Here is a 16,562-nt window from a genome sequence, read left to right as displayed (position 1 = left end):
CTGTGGTAAAACTAACCACGTCGATAAATCCCAGTGCGAACGACAGGAAGTTTACCCATTGGAATGTTACCCACAGTCTCGGTAAAAATTTCCCTATTTTAAATCCAGTGCGATTGCGGCTTAAGTTAATTGAAATACGCCGCAAATCAAAATTCTAATTTTCAATTACACAATTATACATCACGAACGGCAATACGAGCAAATCAATGACTGACAAGACTGTGGGATGAATATGTAGCTGGTATCCGGGGGGGTTCATTCATTGATGACATCGGCAAGCTGACTACATTCACTGAGAGACGCACTACATTCACTGAGAGACGCACTTGGCGTTCCATAGAAATTACCGGCGGCTCAACTTGTCGGCGGCTCAACCGGTCATATCCCATGCCTATGAGGGTAGTAAATCTTCTATTGCAGCCTGTGTAGGTTGTACTTGTAGGCCAAGGCCTAGCCAGCCAGGCTATTTTATACTATAGGTTAGTCCTTCGTAGGCTAAGTCTAAGAGGTCTAGGGCCTAGCTATCAAGTTACATCATCATCCAAAAACAATAGCCTGATCAGGTTGAGGATTGTGACAATCAGAGCTAGGAGGCCTATGTAGGTAGGTACGAAAGTAGCTATGTTGGTAAGTAAGTAGCTAAAAAAGCCTGTGTTGCACTAACCTCGTCATACTATATTAAAATAAATTGTTTTAAAGGTTAATAATAATAACAAAGGTTAGGCCTAAATCTGATTGATTTTTTTAATTTTCTGGGTTTTTTTTTTTACCATATTAATTTACTGTAATTTAGTATGATTGATATTAAGACAACACTGAAGTTATCAGCCTACTGTCTTAGCAGCCTTGCTAGGGAGGCCAATCTCAGGATTGTCATGTGTTCTATCAACTCTAAAAATAATAGATTCATAGGCCTGCTACTCTTAAATCAATTCTTGGTTGCCAAAGGCTTAGACAATCTAGGCGCATCAGGCCCGAAGCCTGGAACATGGAATGGTTAGCAGTCACACAACACGTCACCATTTCATGAAATCTCATTTGCAGCAATTACAGACGAGTCCGCCAAAGTCGACTCTGTTTAAGTCGAAAATTCACGTCAGTCGAATTTTTTAAAAAGTCCCAATTCTTTCCTATGTATTACTGTGTAAATTGTTTGTTTAATTCAAATTTTTATAAGTCGAATTTTGGCTATATCGACGGAATTTTCCTGTCCGGATAGGCCGATTTTAAAGTAATTTCAACCACACAAGTTCCAAATTTAGTAGCGCACATGGGAAAAATACACAACCGTGGGAAAATATGAAGTTCAATCCTTGTTGTACAGCAACAAGTTAGCCATGTCAAACTAACATCTCAGACAGCGTGCTGTGGAACTTGGCTCACATGATCGTATGTCGTAAGTTGCAGTCTACTCTCATAATACAGACACCCCTCTGGACCGGCTGCAATGTTCAGTTTTTCGTCCAGTTTAGTTTGTAAAACTTGTACTGAACCCATTTCGAACAAGATTGTTGTAGTCAGGGCCTAGCTATTTAATTAATTTATCAAAGCCCTGGATTCTTTGGACTGCCTAGCCTACGCAAATTCAACACATTATTTAATACAGTAATACGTACTGTTGTTTTGCTGTACTGCTCAGCAAATTTAATTATTACCAATAAAGCTGATGCGACTTTTATATTGTTTTTGCGTGCATTTCTTTAGGTCTGATTATGTTTTTCCAAGCACACATTCTTCGTTGGGCAATGCCACTTGCTCGTCGGCAGTCTAGTTGTAAACAGAACAGGTTGCGCCCCAAAAAACTCTTCCTGCCCGCCAATTCGTCCATTTTCGTGGGGTGTTTTGCAAACATGTGCTTCGGCTGTGATGACTTCGGCAGATCGCCCAAAGTTTTATAGTGCGTGACAGTAACAACCTCTGTGTAATCAAGAATGTTTTAATTAAACAAATTTATAAAACAAAGCAAAAAACAAATAAGAAACCCTCATGGTATATTTTAGAGTCAAATCTAAATATACCTAACAAATTATATTTTATTCTCTACAGATTTCCTCCGTAATTAAATTAGCAACATGTTTTGAAAAGCGTCTTGAGTTTAAAGAATGAATGAGGTGCATTTGAAATTTACACCGACAAATCTAACAAATTTGAATTAGACGTCTACTGAAAAGAGTAACCAGTAGAAACTTGCTTTGTTGAGTTCCCTCTTTATTGCAGATTGATTCCAAATAGTTTTTAAGGATTAAAAGCAAGAATATACACTTATTAAAACATTGGAATGCGTAAATTTCACTTCATAATTAACCAAGAAAACGTCTACTGGTGTGTCGTGTTAATCAACAGATAATCTTCATGGCAATGCGAGTATAGCTAAGCGTCTCGTTTTCACAGCGTCTGGTATGCTTGTCATCGTCTGGTTTTTCGAGTGAGTGTTACTGTCCTGAATTTGACAAATCGTCCGAGATTTGGAATAGGGAGTTCATGTTTTCGAAAAGTATTTTATTAAAAGAAGAATAGGAATGAGTTTGGGATTTAAGGAAATGTTCGGTTTTGCGTGAAATTCAATTTTGTGGGCATTGAGTACACATAGTATTGTTCTATGTTAATATTTTTTTTTGAAAATGTGCAAGTCGAAATCTGTATAACTCGAACTTTTTATGCCAGTCCCATTAGATTCGACTTAGGCGAACTCGACTGTATATCCTTGCAGTAATGGCACAAAGATTCAAATACACAGGTCAATGAGATGATATTTCTACCAGGGTTTCTGGGGCATCCTTGCAATGCCTGTACCGTAAAACCTTGAATTGAAGCCCAATGGGCTTAATCTCGAGAAGAAGCAAATCTCGAATTGAAGCCCCATCTTTAGTTTGCAAAATTAGCCATGAAAAGAAGCCCATGGGCTTCTTTTCAAGATACAGTAACAATTATGGCTTCTTTTCGAGATAGTACAGTACATACACTGTACATGAATTTTTAAAAATGAAATATTAAAAACATGCTTGGGTTTATATAGTAGTTTAGATGGCTTAATGCCAGTTAATACACATCATGATACAGATTGATGTCGGATACAAATTCCCAAATTTGAAATGAAGCCCCCTCTATATTTTGCAAAAGTAGCCTCGAAAAGAAGCCGATCTTAAAAAGGAAGCCCTTCTAAAGTCCAGGGCTTCAATTAAGGTTTTACGGTATTAAGGTGTAGGTTAAAGAAAATAAAGCACCTGTTTAGATTAGAAGTAACATACAGTATACAGTAGAACCTCGATTTTACGTACGGTACGGGACCGGAGGGCGTACGTAAATCGGGGAATCCGTAAAATATGGGTTGGGTTAAATTTGTGGTATCCTTTGACCTACGTAACACTCAATAAATGTATGTACGAACGAACGATGTTACCTAGGCTAGACCTAGCCTATAGGCCTACAAATAAAACCATGTGTTTACTGTTTTTATTCATCACTTTACGATGTAGTTTACTTATGGTTGCTCTGAAAAGGGCCGTTTGTTTTCAATGTTTTCGGGGTTTTTGATGACGTCATCGTCGATATGAAGCGTACGTAAAACCGAGGGTTCGTATAACTGGGGTACGTAAAAACGAGGTTCTACTGTATAGTAATGGCTCTGTTTAATGTTGTTAAGGATGATGCATATTTTATACTCTGTGTATAATTGATTCACTGACCTCTACTTGTTTTAATTTCTCAATTTAATTTCCTAATTGTATCCTACTGATTTAGATTAATAATAATTACTGTATAATAAATTAATACTGATTCTCCACTCTAATGATCAAGAATAAACTTTAATTAATGATAATAATCTTGTAAATTCCATTTAATAATTTATAATGGATGATATATTTTACAAACCCATTGTCCATTGGTAAATTTTTTTTAAATAATTTTTAGTATGTTGTGAAAAATTGAAATCAGAAACAAATTTAATTACAGCCAAGTAACCATGCAAGATAATAATTTAATAATAAATATTTTAAAGCATTTAGTTACTTTATTGAGCTGTACAGCGCAATATTGTATTCTTTATGACCATTATGTTATCAGCTCGACCCAGGTACTGGTAATCTATGTTTCATACAACATGCAGATCAAAAGTTATTTACTGTACTACTCTCTAATTATCATATGAAAATATAAATATCAGTGGTGTCCCACTTCAGTTCAGAAAATCATAAAATACAAACCTTTAAACTGACAAAAATAAATAATATTGTCTAATACTTTTACTGATGGGCTCCTGGCACAGTGGTTAGAAAATTAGCTTAGGCTGTACAGTAGGCTACATGCAGGCTTTCTTTGAGAGTTTTTAGTGGAGGCTGATCTTGTTTATACTGTGTGATTCCAGGTGCTTGTGATTCCTTATAAAATAGGTACCTGGTAGAATGTTACTGAATCATTTGTGATGAAATTGCACTACTAGGATTGCACCCCTGGGAGTAGTGGAGGTTGCGCATGGTGTATTCTTGCTGTTTATATTCAGTGACCGGGGTTATATTAAACACTGCACTGTGATCTACCATGAATACAGTATCAATCAAATCTAGCCTCTGTGTGCTGCATTGAATATTCCTGTGTTAATGTTATTCAGTTTATTAATTTTGATATTAAATTTGTAATAATAATAAAATTATTAATATTATTAAGATGATATTTCAAAATACATTGTCTCGGAATTTCTGTGGCTTCTCAATAGTCAGTCAACCGTACTGTAGTTGTACTTCATAAGAAACAATGTAAATATATATGTTACTGTTAATCTGTATAATGTGGTTTATATTCCTTAGTTATTCAGTTTTGACATTATACCCTAGGTGCTTGCCACTGTTCAGAAGTTTGAAACTTTGAATGATAATTTATTTGAATAAATATCTTATTAACCATCATGATGGTTTTATTATCTCGATCTCAATGGTTATTGAAACACAAAATCCTATGATTTCCCTTTTCAGATTTTGTATTTCTGGATAATATATTTTTTTAACCAAAAATGGAGACACTAGACACAAGGTATGTGGATGTGGAGCAGCAGTTGCGGGACCCCCGATCCTTGCTTCATGTGGACGCATTATTGGTAAGTTTAATTTTTATTGGTTATTGTCATTCATATAAATCATAATTAATTTTAAAAATTTAATAAACATCTTTTCTTTTATTTTCTTATAATAAAATCATTATCAGCTTAGCTACTGTAATACTATTTGTTGTCCTAGTGTTAGTCTTGGATTAGTCATAGTTTTGAAAAAAATCAAAAACAAAATTTCCATATTATTCTACACATCATCATTTTTTTTGTATAATGGGATTTGTAGTGTAAGTATATAGTGACCTGAAAATTGGCATTGGGGAGTCGAAGCCAATGACATGTAGACATTAAGATATTAAAAAGAAATTGTAAAACTAAGTCTTACTACAGAAATATATTCTGTTTACAAATCCAAGTATATTTCATTGAAAAATCAACATTAGAACAAGAAAGTGATGAATCATCAGATACCAGAGGGTTAATATGAGATACCAGAGGGTTATTATTATGGATGCATCTATATTATAAATTGAGTAAGGCCTTACGTTTGTGTCGATTTGCCGTCCAGAAGCGTGCACAGCTCTGAAAGAAATATATCGTAGCACCATTCTTTTAAATGTCTTATATTGGCATATTTTGAGCTCCTATTTTTGTCTATTAAAATATCATAAAACAGATTTTACGAATCTACAAAATATTGGATGACGATTTGTCATGCTACAAAAGTCACACATGTGAGAATTCATTATTCAAATTACGTTGGTACAGTACAGTGAAAGGAGCAGAAGGGTATTCAGTATGTAGTAGCGTACCACTTCCGTGAGTGCGGCTGGTATAAACGTGTGTATGTTCACTAAATATAATGGAATAAAATATATTATAAAGTGACCATGTTAATCACTAAAATAAGTCAATAGCCTACAGTATGTGACGAATAAGGAATGTCTACAGCACAGGTGGGCAAAGTGCGGGCCGCATGCAGCTCGACAGTGGCGAGTTGATTGGCTGAGCGGTTAAGTCAGAGGCACCGTGACCTTCAGCTCTAATATCGGCGTTGGTTCGAACGGCTCACTCGCCAATGGTTCCGGTGGTGGAACAAGTCTTCTCGGATAGGGACTTTAAACCGTAGGCCCAGTGTACGCATTTGGCTCGTGTGCACTTTAAAGAACCTGGTACATCATTTGAGAAGAGTAGGGGGTTACCCCGGTGTCCTGGTCCATTAAGTCCCCTGTTGTTAAATGGATATGCCACGTAGGGCAGTGATTAAGTTCACTTATTGGCATATCCTTGGCCCTCGTGCCTAAAGAAATGAAATGAAATGACAGCGATTTTTTTGCGGCCCGCCAAGCAACATTGGCTAGAAAACACCTTGTTTTTTACGGCCAGACACTGATCATATGTAAAAAGTAATATTAAAACTGGGAATAAAGTGAGTGTAAAAGCAGTGCTTGGAGGTTTTTAGAAGCGCACTGGAAAGATCAAAGTTTAGTTGCGGCCCTTGGTGTTAAATCAGAAATTCATTTTGGCCCTCCGACCGATTTTTATGCCCACACCTGGTCTACAGACTACATCAATCACAACATTTTAGCATGTATTGTATTATCTATTTGTTACCATTCCTTACCAGTAGGCATGGTAGTACTGTATTAAACAATTAAATAATTGGCTCATGTTCTTAATTTAAAAAGTAGGTCTAGTTTGAATTTGATTTGCAAAAGTCTTTCTAAAATTACAGTTACAGGCGATGCAGTAATGCTTTGGAATATTCTGTAATGGCAAGCAAGGGTGTCGATCCGTGGTTCGTGGTCCAAAATGCAAAATAGAGAAAGCCTCGGGCTGTAGGCCCAAGCCTTGGTTTTAGGAAGGGTGTGGCCTAGGTCCCCGGTGGGGGTCCAAGGGGCGAAGGCCCCAGAAGCTCTGGTGCCTATAGTCTTTAATAAACCGTATCTAATTTAATTTAAGGAATACAATTAATATTTATTTCCACACTCTTTTAAAAAATACAGTGGCAGATCCAGGAATTTGAAATAGAGGGGGCCCAGGGAGGAGCTTTTACAGATGGAGAGTGTACACCACTTAAGCCCCAACCATGGTAAGAAATTTTATGATGGCACATCTAGTTGGCCAGAAATGGCACTCTCGGACTAAAATTTAATAAATCTTTTTTCTCTACTTTTAAATTTTGAAAAAAATTTTGGAGGGTGGGCCAGCTGGGCCCCTTGAATCTGCCACTAAAATACTCATTATAAAAAGTTTTTCAAATTAACCTGGTAATCATAATTATCTGCACTTACATTTTTTCAGTGCAAACTAACATTCATAAAAGTAATGATTTATTATCTACTGATTAGCTTTTGACATATTCAAACCATGAAAAAGAAAGATAAACTTAAAACAGTACAGTACTTTTAAAATTAATCAAGTGGTTTTTCCTTTTCTCCTTTTTTTGAATTTCACTTTTGCGTAAGTAGTATTGCATAAACACTATTGTGAGTGGAAATACTACCGTCTAATTTACAATCAAACATAAAGGTGATTTACTTAATTGATCATTATTAGTGGCGGATCCAGGAAAGCAAAATAAACGATAGCAGGGAGGGACTTTCACAGTTTGAGAAACTAGACCACCTCCCACCATGGATGGGGCCGAGGTAAGAAAATTTATGATTATGACACCTATAGATGACTGATTATTAAAACTTCATTGTTGTGAGATTGCATCAACGTAACATTGGAGTTTATAAACTTGTGGTACAGTATCACAACTTAAATAAATTGAAATAGATAAATCGAAATTGTAGTTTATACTATAGGCCTGGGTATTGAAAATTGCCGAGACTGCCGACCTCAGAGAATTTAAGGTCGGCTAATTTTGTCCAAATTTCATTGGCGGGATAATATTAAACACTATACGGGTCATAATAATATACAAAAGGAACAAATCGTTTATAGTAGAAATTGTGCACTTCTGATTTTGTAAAAATATAGGCCTAATAGGTTTATAGTGCTTTTTAGTTGGTAAAAAAGTGTGAATTGTCAGCAGCTTTTTTCTTCTGTACAGTAGGGGGAGGGTCATTCATGTTCAGGTTAATATTATTGTTGGCTTTTAAATCACTGAAAAGAAGGGAAAATGACAAGACAAAAGATGGTTCCCCAAGTCATTAAAACTTATTTCATTCATTCTTTCATTAAAACTGCAAATGTCCCGGAGCCGCAGCCTTTTCACGAGTAAACTTACTGTAGATACCTACAGTAGTACAACTTACAGTATTTTTGATCTCTTGGAATTCTGATATACAGTTATCATCTTCATAGCCGGCTGTGTACATGTATCTCATAACTAAGACAACAGATCCATGTGTCTTATTTCATTTTCATTTTGTTGCAGTTACTGTATATACATTGATTTGAAATCAATTTTTAAGCACTTTCCTTCCCTTGAGCTTTCAACAATTAATTATAATAGTGGCATACTCTTTTCCAATTGTGAATAATAATATCGAGAAAGTACTACAGTACTGTATACACCTGTCTCTTATACACCCACTAGGTGACTGTACTAAACACAGACCTTGCACATTATGAGATCGCTAAATACCAATATCAAAATATGGAGGTATGTAAAAGGTCTTTGCTTAAAAGAGAAATATTGCAAATAATATCTTATTTATTGCAGAAATGAAGAAACAATAGGAACTGACAGCCCTACATTTTACTTTTTTACCAGAATAACTAGATCCCAGTAGAGCAGTACTTTAGGCTATTATTATAAAACAGTCCGAGACACATCAAGAGGGCATGTTTACTGATCAAGTATTTTTTCTTTAACATGATAATATCAATAATACAACTGAACTGATTGTAAGCCTAGGCCTAGCCTAGCCTATAAAAAGAGACGAATAATGTCAGTTAATTCTGACGAAACGTGAAAACATTACCAAGTACATTTCCTTGCTAGCCTATGCCCTGGCCTATACTAGCTCGATTACAAAATAAATAATAAAATCGTTCGCTGGCTACGGGCCTGCAATCACTGATTTGACTACAGTATGTTTACATTTTAAATAGGAAAGACAGATGAATTACAGACTAAAAATTAAGTGATGACATACAGTAATATAGATCTGCTGTAATATGTTATTACTAATGTTTCTAGACATTTCACATTATCTTGGTCAGTTGTTATACCTCCATGGTGGAACAAATGTCTACAAGGAACATGTACTTACTGTAGCTCCCTGGGGAAGTATTTCATCTTATTTGAAGCATCACATAATTATTTTGAATTTGGATATAAATGGAGTTAACAATATAAAATTAACAATAAACAAAAAATGGTGGAATGTGACCTTTGAACCCTATTGTGATATTGCTTCCTTTGAAAACCTATTCAAATTGTTTGACTTTTCTTATTGTAATTTTCTGTGGCTATATTATAATTAATATTATATATTTCCCTTTTCTTTCTTACGTACAGTATTATGAAAGTAACAGAGAATACTGAACAGTTTAGTAGGTTTTTCTATACAAATGTTATTATTATCTACTGTACTGTAGTAGGTTTTTCTATACAAATGTTATTGTTATTATCTACTTTAGTGGCCAGTAATGTTATCAGGTTCTTTATTAATCAATGATCATTGAGCTGTCTAGAGTATCAAATGTTATTTTATTTACAAAAACATGTGACATGTCTAAATATGATTATGATGATATCACATCAAGACCATATAGGCACATCATTATTACAGTATGGACATACAGCAGTTTTTTTGTCAAAGGAAATTTGATAGTGTGGACAGAGCAATAGATCTCTGACCAAACAAATTATGTGTTTTTTCATGCCTGTTAGAAGTTAATAGACAATGTTGTATACATCATACAAGTCTGTTCAAACATTGTCTTTTGAGACAAAACTGATAGATTGTGTACAATCTGTTTCTCTGTGTTCAAATTCTGTAAATGTCAAGATTTCTCTCACACATTCGGTTATTTAGTTAGCCTGCATGCGATAAGTACTGTAGGCGTACTGTATTGATGTACTAAATTCTGTTGGATAAGCATGTTAAGAAATAGTTTCCTTAATTTATTAATTGAATTCTAACCTGGTTCACTCTACTGTTTAAGGAATGTTTTTGCACCAATCTAATTATTAAATCTAATAATGTTCTTGAAGCAAGTACTAATCTAATTAGAATGTTCAATCTAATTACCTTGATTGATTAATTTTCTTTGCACATTCTGTATCCTGGGTAATTAATTTTAATTGGTTGACCAGACAATGTAATTATTGACTCATTATAATTTAATTTTACTATCTGTTTATTTTTGTTTAAATCTTAATTTTTGTAAACAAAAGAAACATATTTCTAGATTTTTTTTTCTTAATTAATATTTTCATTTAAATAATGGAATATGGATTTCAAACAGTGAGTATATATGTCAACATGTATTAATGAAAAGAATCAGTAAATATAAAATTGCAGATATCAAAAAGGCAACAATTTGCTATTAATTTTCAGTTTGTGATAATTTTTGTCCTGTTTTTTAAGTAGGAAATCCAGCTTGACATAACAAAGCAAAAAAACCAATCTTAGTACGGATAAAATAGTCTCAATTGTTTTGTGGTTTATAATGGTGGCTATAATAATAGCATGATTGTTAGGCCCAAGAGTGCTATATTCAGGGTTCTAGGAAGGCCTTGAGCGCACCTAGGGAATTACAGCATAGTTCCTATGGTATGTAATCAGCTGCCAACATGAATGGGCACTTCATTCTCCGACTATGATCAAGTGCCTTTTTACTTTGATGTGTGAAACTCAAAAGATTTTATTTTCTTGATATCATATTGTAACGTTATTGTCTGCAATATATGATTATTTTGCATTAAAGTATTTTAAAGTTAATAATTAATTTGGTGTAACATCACCTTTCTCCCCTGAAACTACTGGTAGGAATGTGTTCATTTTCCATACACTGGGGTTTCGACAGTATGTCATGAACAACGATAAGCTACTTTTCTAAACTGGATATTTGGATGACAATGAAAAAAATAGCCAAAAACTACCCAAGATGAGTACCTTGATGGCCATGTTATGCGAAGTGTTTATGACACATAAGAATAAGCATCCCCTTGCTTCTGTACTTCATTGCTTCGCGTCAACAAAATATTGTGCAAGCCGCCCAGTAAACAGTCGCATCACCATGGCCCATGTTTCGCAAGTTTTATACGTCACGTATAATCTACAGCATTCGTACAATTCTGTACCGCAATACTCAAATCTACAAAATGTCGTGCAAGGCTGCGAAATATACAGTCTGATCTCCTTGGTACTAATGAGCCGAAAATAGGCATGTTCCAGTACTGAGCTGCATGCTCTACGGTAAGTGCCAGCTGTCCTAAGTAACAGAGTGCCCATTGCATTTAAATACTGAATAAAAAAATATATAATCTTATGGCTTAACATTGGCAATGAATCCAGGATCTTTCAGAAATCGATCAGGTGGAAATACAAGGCTTACGCCTGGGACAAGGCATGCAGTAGGCTAGGCCTAATAACATTAATAATTTTGCCTATAGCTAGCTAGGCCCCCCCTGCCTTTCTATTTCAAATTCCTAGATCTGCCACTGCAGTAACACTAGCAACAGCAAATACTGTAAAAAGATACGTTAAACAGAGATGATTATTATTATTCACAGGCTATTCTGAAGATAAACTATCGAAGAATGTGATGATTTTGGGAAATTAGGTTTTGTTAAATTTAAATTTACACTATATTTATTAGGCCTACTACCGAGAATTGCGTTTTCGACGCCATAGCTTCAACACCTGAGGGTGAAATGACCCACACCTACTGCTATAAATTGCTTATGGGCTTGTGTTAAGATAGCAAAAATGAAGTGTAGGGTCAAGTCACCTTCACCAATCAACACCTCAAATTTACGCCATCAGAACATTATCCACAGCCTATTTTGTTATAGTTATAAGCTTCATAATAAAAAAATATTTATCTCATGCCCAACTATATGTTGCATTTTCACATGCAAGAGGGTACTGTACTCCAATGTATTATCTAAATGGACAATTCCTCATAAGGACTTCAACAGAGACTCTCACGCAAAAAAATATGTACAAAGAGGTCCTGTAGAAAAAATAATGGCAAGGTACAGTAGCTATAACCATAGAGAAAATAGAATAACATCCTCAATGATTGCCTCCTCAACTTCCCATAACATTTAACTATATGCCTTGTCACCTTTACACACTCATTTAACACCGTGGGGAGCACAGATATGTGCTAGTTATTATCAATTACAATTAGAATAATATATGACTACATTTGACTTTGACATTATTACCCCATACCCTCATTTAGTTTTACTCATTGGCATATAAGTTGAGTATGGCAAAAGAATAGATTGTCTAAAAAACATGCATGCAGTATATATTTTTGTCAATATTTTTATAAATTTAACTAAACATTAATTGTATTACTTGTAAATACAGTCATTTGTAAAATTTATGGAGCAATCCCTACAATTTATTATTTGGCAATATTTTATGTGATGTAATGTCTAAAGTTTTTGAATTATTTATATTTGTTACTTAATTTCGAATGAAACCATGAATATATGATGTATTACACTTTATTAAGATAATCTATGAGGCTAGTAAAAAGTTGTTTGTGTACACAGTATGTGTGGTCGATTTTACATGATGATTTTGTGAGCTTGCATTTATTTATAGAACAGAAAATTGATAGTTAACAGTGAAAAAGCCAGACTATACATACCGTATGCATGTTTCACATCAGAATTTACAGTAGTATCTAGATAAGTTTTATGTGAACCATTCAATTTAAAGATGTTGTTAAAATAACTATTGTAATTCAGTGAAAGTGTTAGGATTACTTGTAAATCTTGAGATAGTCCAGTTGATAACAATGCAAATGAGACTTATATTCAAGGTCACAAATACTGTAAATAAATAATGTTCCATTTCCATTGTTTATAGTGACTCACTGCTAACATACAGTACCTCCATATTGCTGATAATACATCAATAAACTAGACATGATTTGATCAGCATTTGTTTCTAAACAAAACTAAGGGCAGAAATTGAACTACTTTCATACATTATCAATTGTAAAACATAATGGAATTTTGACATTATTATGATGAGGCTGATCCAGTTGTCATAGATGGTAATTTTTCCCAAAAATGTGAATAAAATAATATATACCGGCAATTCATAACCTTACAGTTTAAGTTAGCACTTCATAGCATATATGATAAAAACAAATTATAAACAAAAGTTTTGAAGTATTGTGAGGAGAAATGAGCAGACTACAAGCAATATTTTATATACTACTAAGTTTAAATGCAGGTGTGAAAATTGTTAGTTATAGTGAATAGTCCCATATAACGCAGCAATCCATCAACCTATTGAACTCAATGATACGGTTCAGCAAATTTGAGGAATGCGTGCCTTTCTTGTTGAGTAGACTTCAAAGTAATCGCCCGGCCTTCTTCAGTGGTCTTAACTTCAGATTGACTTTAAGTATCTAGTTGCCGCTTTTATCATTCAATTAAAATTGACATAACTATAATGGTAACACAGTGATCATGATTGTGATGATCAATTCATGTGGAATATTCTGTTTGGTATTCTGTTTTTTGTACCGTGTTGAGGAAAACATCAATAATAAGCGTGCTTCCCTGCCTGTTTCCTTGCTGTGTTTGATATTAAAGAGCTGAGTTATGCTAGAATTTAACTGTCAGTAGGGCTCATATGATTATAATTACCATTTGATGGTGCTTAAATTGTGGTAACAAAATTGTGATGTATATTTAATAATGGAGTTAATGGATCGGTGGATTAGCTCCATTTCTTCCAATAATTCTAGGCTCCAGGGATTGTTATCTCACAACCTCAATTACTGTGCACTGTAATTTTTTTCTTGCATGCATACTTTCTCATCAATGTAGAATTATATTCTTTTGAATCATTCCAAAAAACGTCAGGATCCCCATTAGTAATACAGATTAAGTAATTAAGTTTTTTGTATCACCATCTTCATATCTGTCATCATCACGACAAAACAATGATTTTTCTTTCAATATTGCCTCTCTCTCGAAATATTACTGTCTAAATGTCTGGTACAATATAGAGTTAATGAATTAATGCAAACCAGGCATAACAATTTAGGTCTGCAGAGTTTCAATTATATACTGTATCCACCACAAATTATGCAAAAACTTTATAAAAAAAAAAAATGTGTAGTTGGACTTAATTATGTCTAACTTTACCATTAGTATATTTTTTTGATATTACAAATTTACAGTAAGTTCTCTGTATGCCTGCACAAGAAGTATTTTATACGGTAGGCTACAGTATTGAATGCTGAACATACATTCTAATCTCTAGGCAGAGTGTTGACAAGCATTCATATTCTTTTTTATAGCACATTTCAAAACCTGAAGAAATTACCAGAGACAGAGCCCTTACAACAATATTTGCCTGTCATTAGATCCACTTTGTATTTCAGCAAACATGCACAACCTACACCACCTCAGCTCCCTGGAGAGAATTCCTAGTCAAGCAGCTCAGTGAATTGTGCAGCCTAATGCCTCCATGCTAATACATTCTACTAGGTCCCATTTATACCCAGGGTGGAAATAAACAAACATACACTTGCTGTCAGCCTGTGATGTCAATGTAAAATACCAATAAATAGTTTACTTGATAGTGGTTTATGCATGTTTCATTTTCAGACATAATATGATCAAAGCAAATCATGTGTATTCTTATGTCTATTGGAATACTGATGTTGTTCTGCCTTATGAGACAAAGCCTCATCAAATGCTGTTGAGTCTAATCAGGATGCTTTAGATAGGATCATGATTTGTAGAATTAAATAAATAACCCAGAGACTCTGGATAGCATACTGTACATCCCACATGACTTACATGACAGTTCAAAGGTTAATTGAAACAAAAAATAGATACAGAATACAGTGCTACAACAGTACTTTTTTCATGGTTACCAGTGGTGGCACCAGGATGTGACCACTAGGGAGAACAAGTGAACAGGCCAGGGCCACCCAGAACCCTTTTGAAGGAGTCCCCAAAGCTAAAGACTTCTTTATTTAGAAGGCTTATTTACTCTAATTGAAATTTTAAAATATAATTTTTTTTCTCAAAGTTGATCAGCTCTTAATCGAATACGGCCCAGTTATCCTGTACAGGTATTCAGGTAAAGGTATACTTTAGCACTCAAGCTGTAGAAAAAGTGAGACTAGCATGCATAAAATGGCAGGATATGGCTTTAATCTATAACAGAGTTGACATTTTTTTTAAAAGTTTGGTTAATAAGTTCCCATTGTGGATAGTATTTTATCATATCCTGTGATGTGACAGGAACACTCTGTCCATCTCATTTCCTGCCATGTGCAACATCTGATCTGACATTAATGGATTGCCATTAAGTATTGTTAACTGCACATTGTACTGTTACACTTAGCATGATGAATAATCAATTGTTATGCTCTCATTTCTAGTCAAAATGTTTGTATTGCAGTGTTTGTAGCAAGGAGATGCAACACCAGACACTAGAGACTGCAAGAGATTCAGTATTGGACTATTTTTACCACTAGCAAGTGCTGATAGTACTTAGTGCAACTCAAGATCTTATTCCATTTTTTCAGAATTTAAAAAAAATATTGCATTATCTATCTCAATCTCTTTCTTTGATCTGTCCCATGTGTTGTTATTTTTATTACTTTTTCTTCAGAATTTAATATTTTTGTGGTTTATCTACTGATCCCTTAATAATGCTAGTTCCATGGCTTCCTCTTAGCATTAACTTACAATTGGTGTGCATCAGTTGTGTTATGAATGGAATTTATGAGTTACCTCTCAAGCCAATAGTTAAATTCAATACATACTATTCGTATAATATTCACTGTTTTTTTAAATTTTTTTTATTCAATACCAATTTTTACTGTAGAATACATTTATTGGTTTGCCTTCCTCTTTCTTAAACTAAAAAAATGTTGCATGCATGTGAGAATCCTAAAAAAATTCCCACTAATTTAACACACTTTTTTGTGTCTAGCAACACAGTTAACACAAGACCTCTCAAAATAATTGTCTGGCCCTTTAAATTTTAAGGGCGTCATATCTCCAAACTTGTCCCTCATTCTATCTGGTTATCTTTACTCTGCAGATACCGTAATTTGCTAATGCTGTATCAAAATTCCAATCAAACATGTTAATGACCAACAGACTCTGTGCCTCCTCGGAGTGAGTGGACTATACCACCACCACTTCGATATTTAAAAAATTGTTTACTTTAAATTTATTTACTAAGTATTATGATTTGAAATTATTAAAATCATAAACACTGCTTTTACAATAATTGTCACATTCAAATGTTTCCTATATTGATATTATTATATAGTAATTATTATTACTGGTAATTCCACTTGCTGCCTAAGAAACTCCACAATATTTTCC

At 34.2% G+C, this 16,562-nt stretch overlaps 1 protein-coding gene across 7 annotated transcripts in view; it reads left to right on the top strand.

Moving 5' to 3' along the window:
- Positions 1-16,562, top strand: part of LOC117116550 (rho-associated protein kinase 1-like) — a 73,071-nt gene that overhangs the window by 1,602 nt on the left and 54,907 nt on the right. For all 7 annotated transcript variants that reach the window (XM_033260612.1, XM_033260613.1, XM_033260614.1 and 4 more), the window contains exon 2: positions 4,971-5,092. In XM_033260612.1, the coding sequence (XP_033116503.1) occupies positions 5,009-5,092 (84 nt within the window). In that variant the 5' untranslated portion in view covers positions 4,971-5,008. The remainder of the gene's footprint in view (positions 1-4,970; positions 5,093-16,562) is intronic.

The sequence above is a fragment of the Anneissia japonica genome, unplaced genomic scaffold, assembly GCF_011630105.1.
Source record: "Anneissia japonica isolate Jap-2015-1 unplaced genomic scaffold, ASM1163010v1 scaffold4058_len632159_cov189, whole genome shotgun sequence".
NCBI lineage: Eukaryota > Metazoa > Echinodermata > Crinoidea > Comatulida > Comatulidae > Anneissia > Anneissia japonica.
The sequence above is the reverse complement of the archived record's forward strand: the minus strand, read 5'-3'. Positions and strand labels throughout refer to the sequence as shown.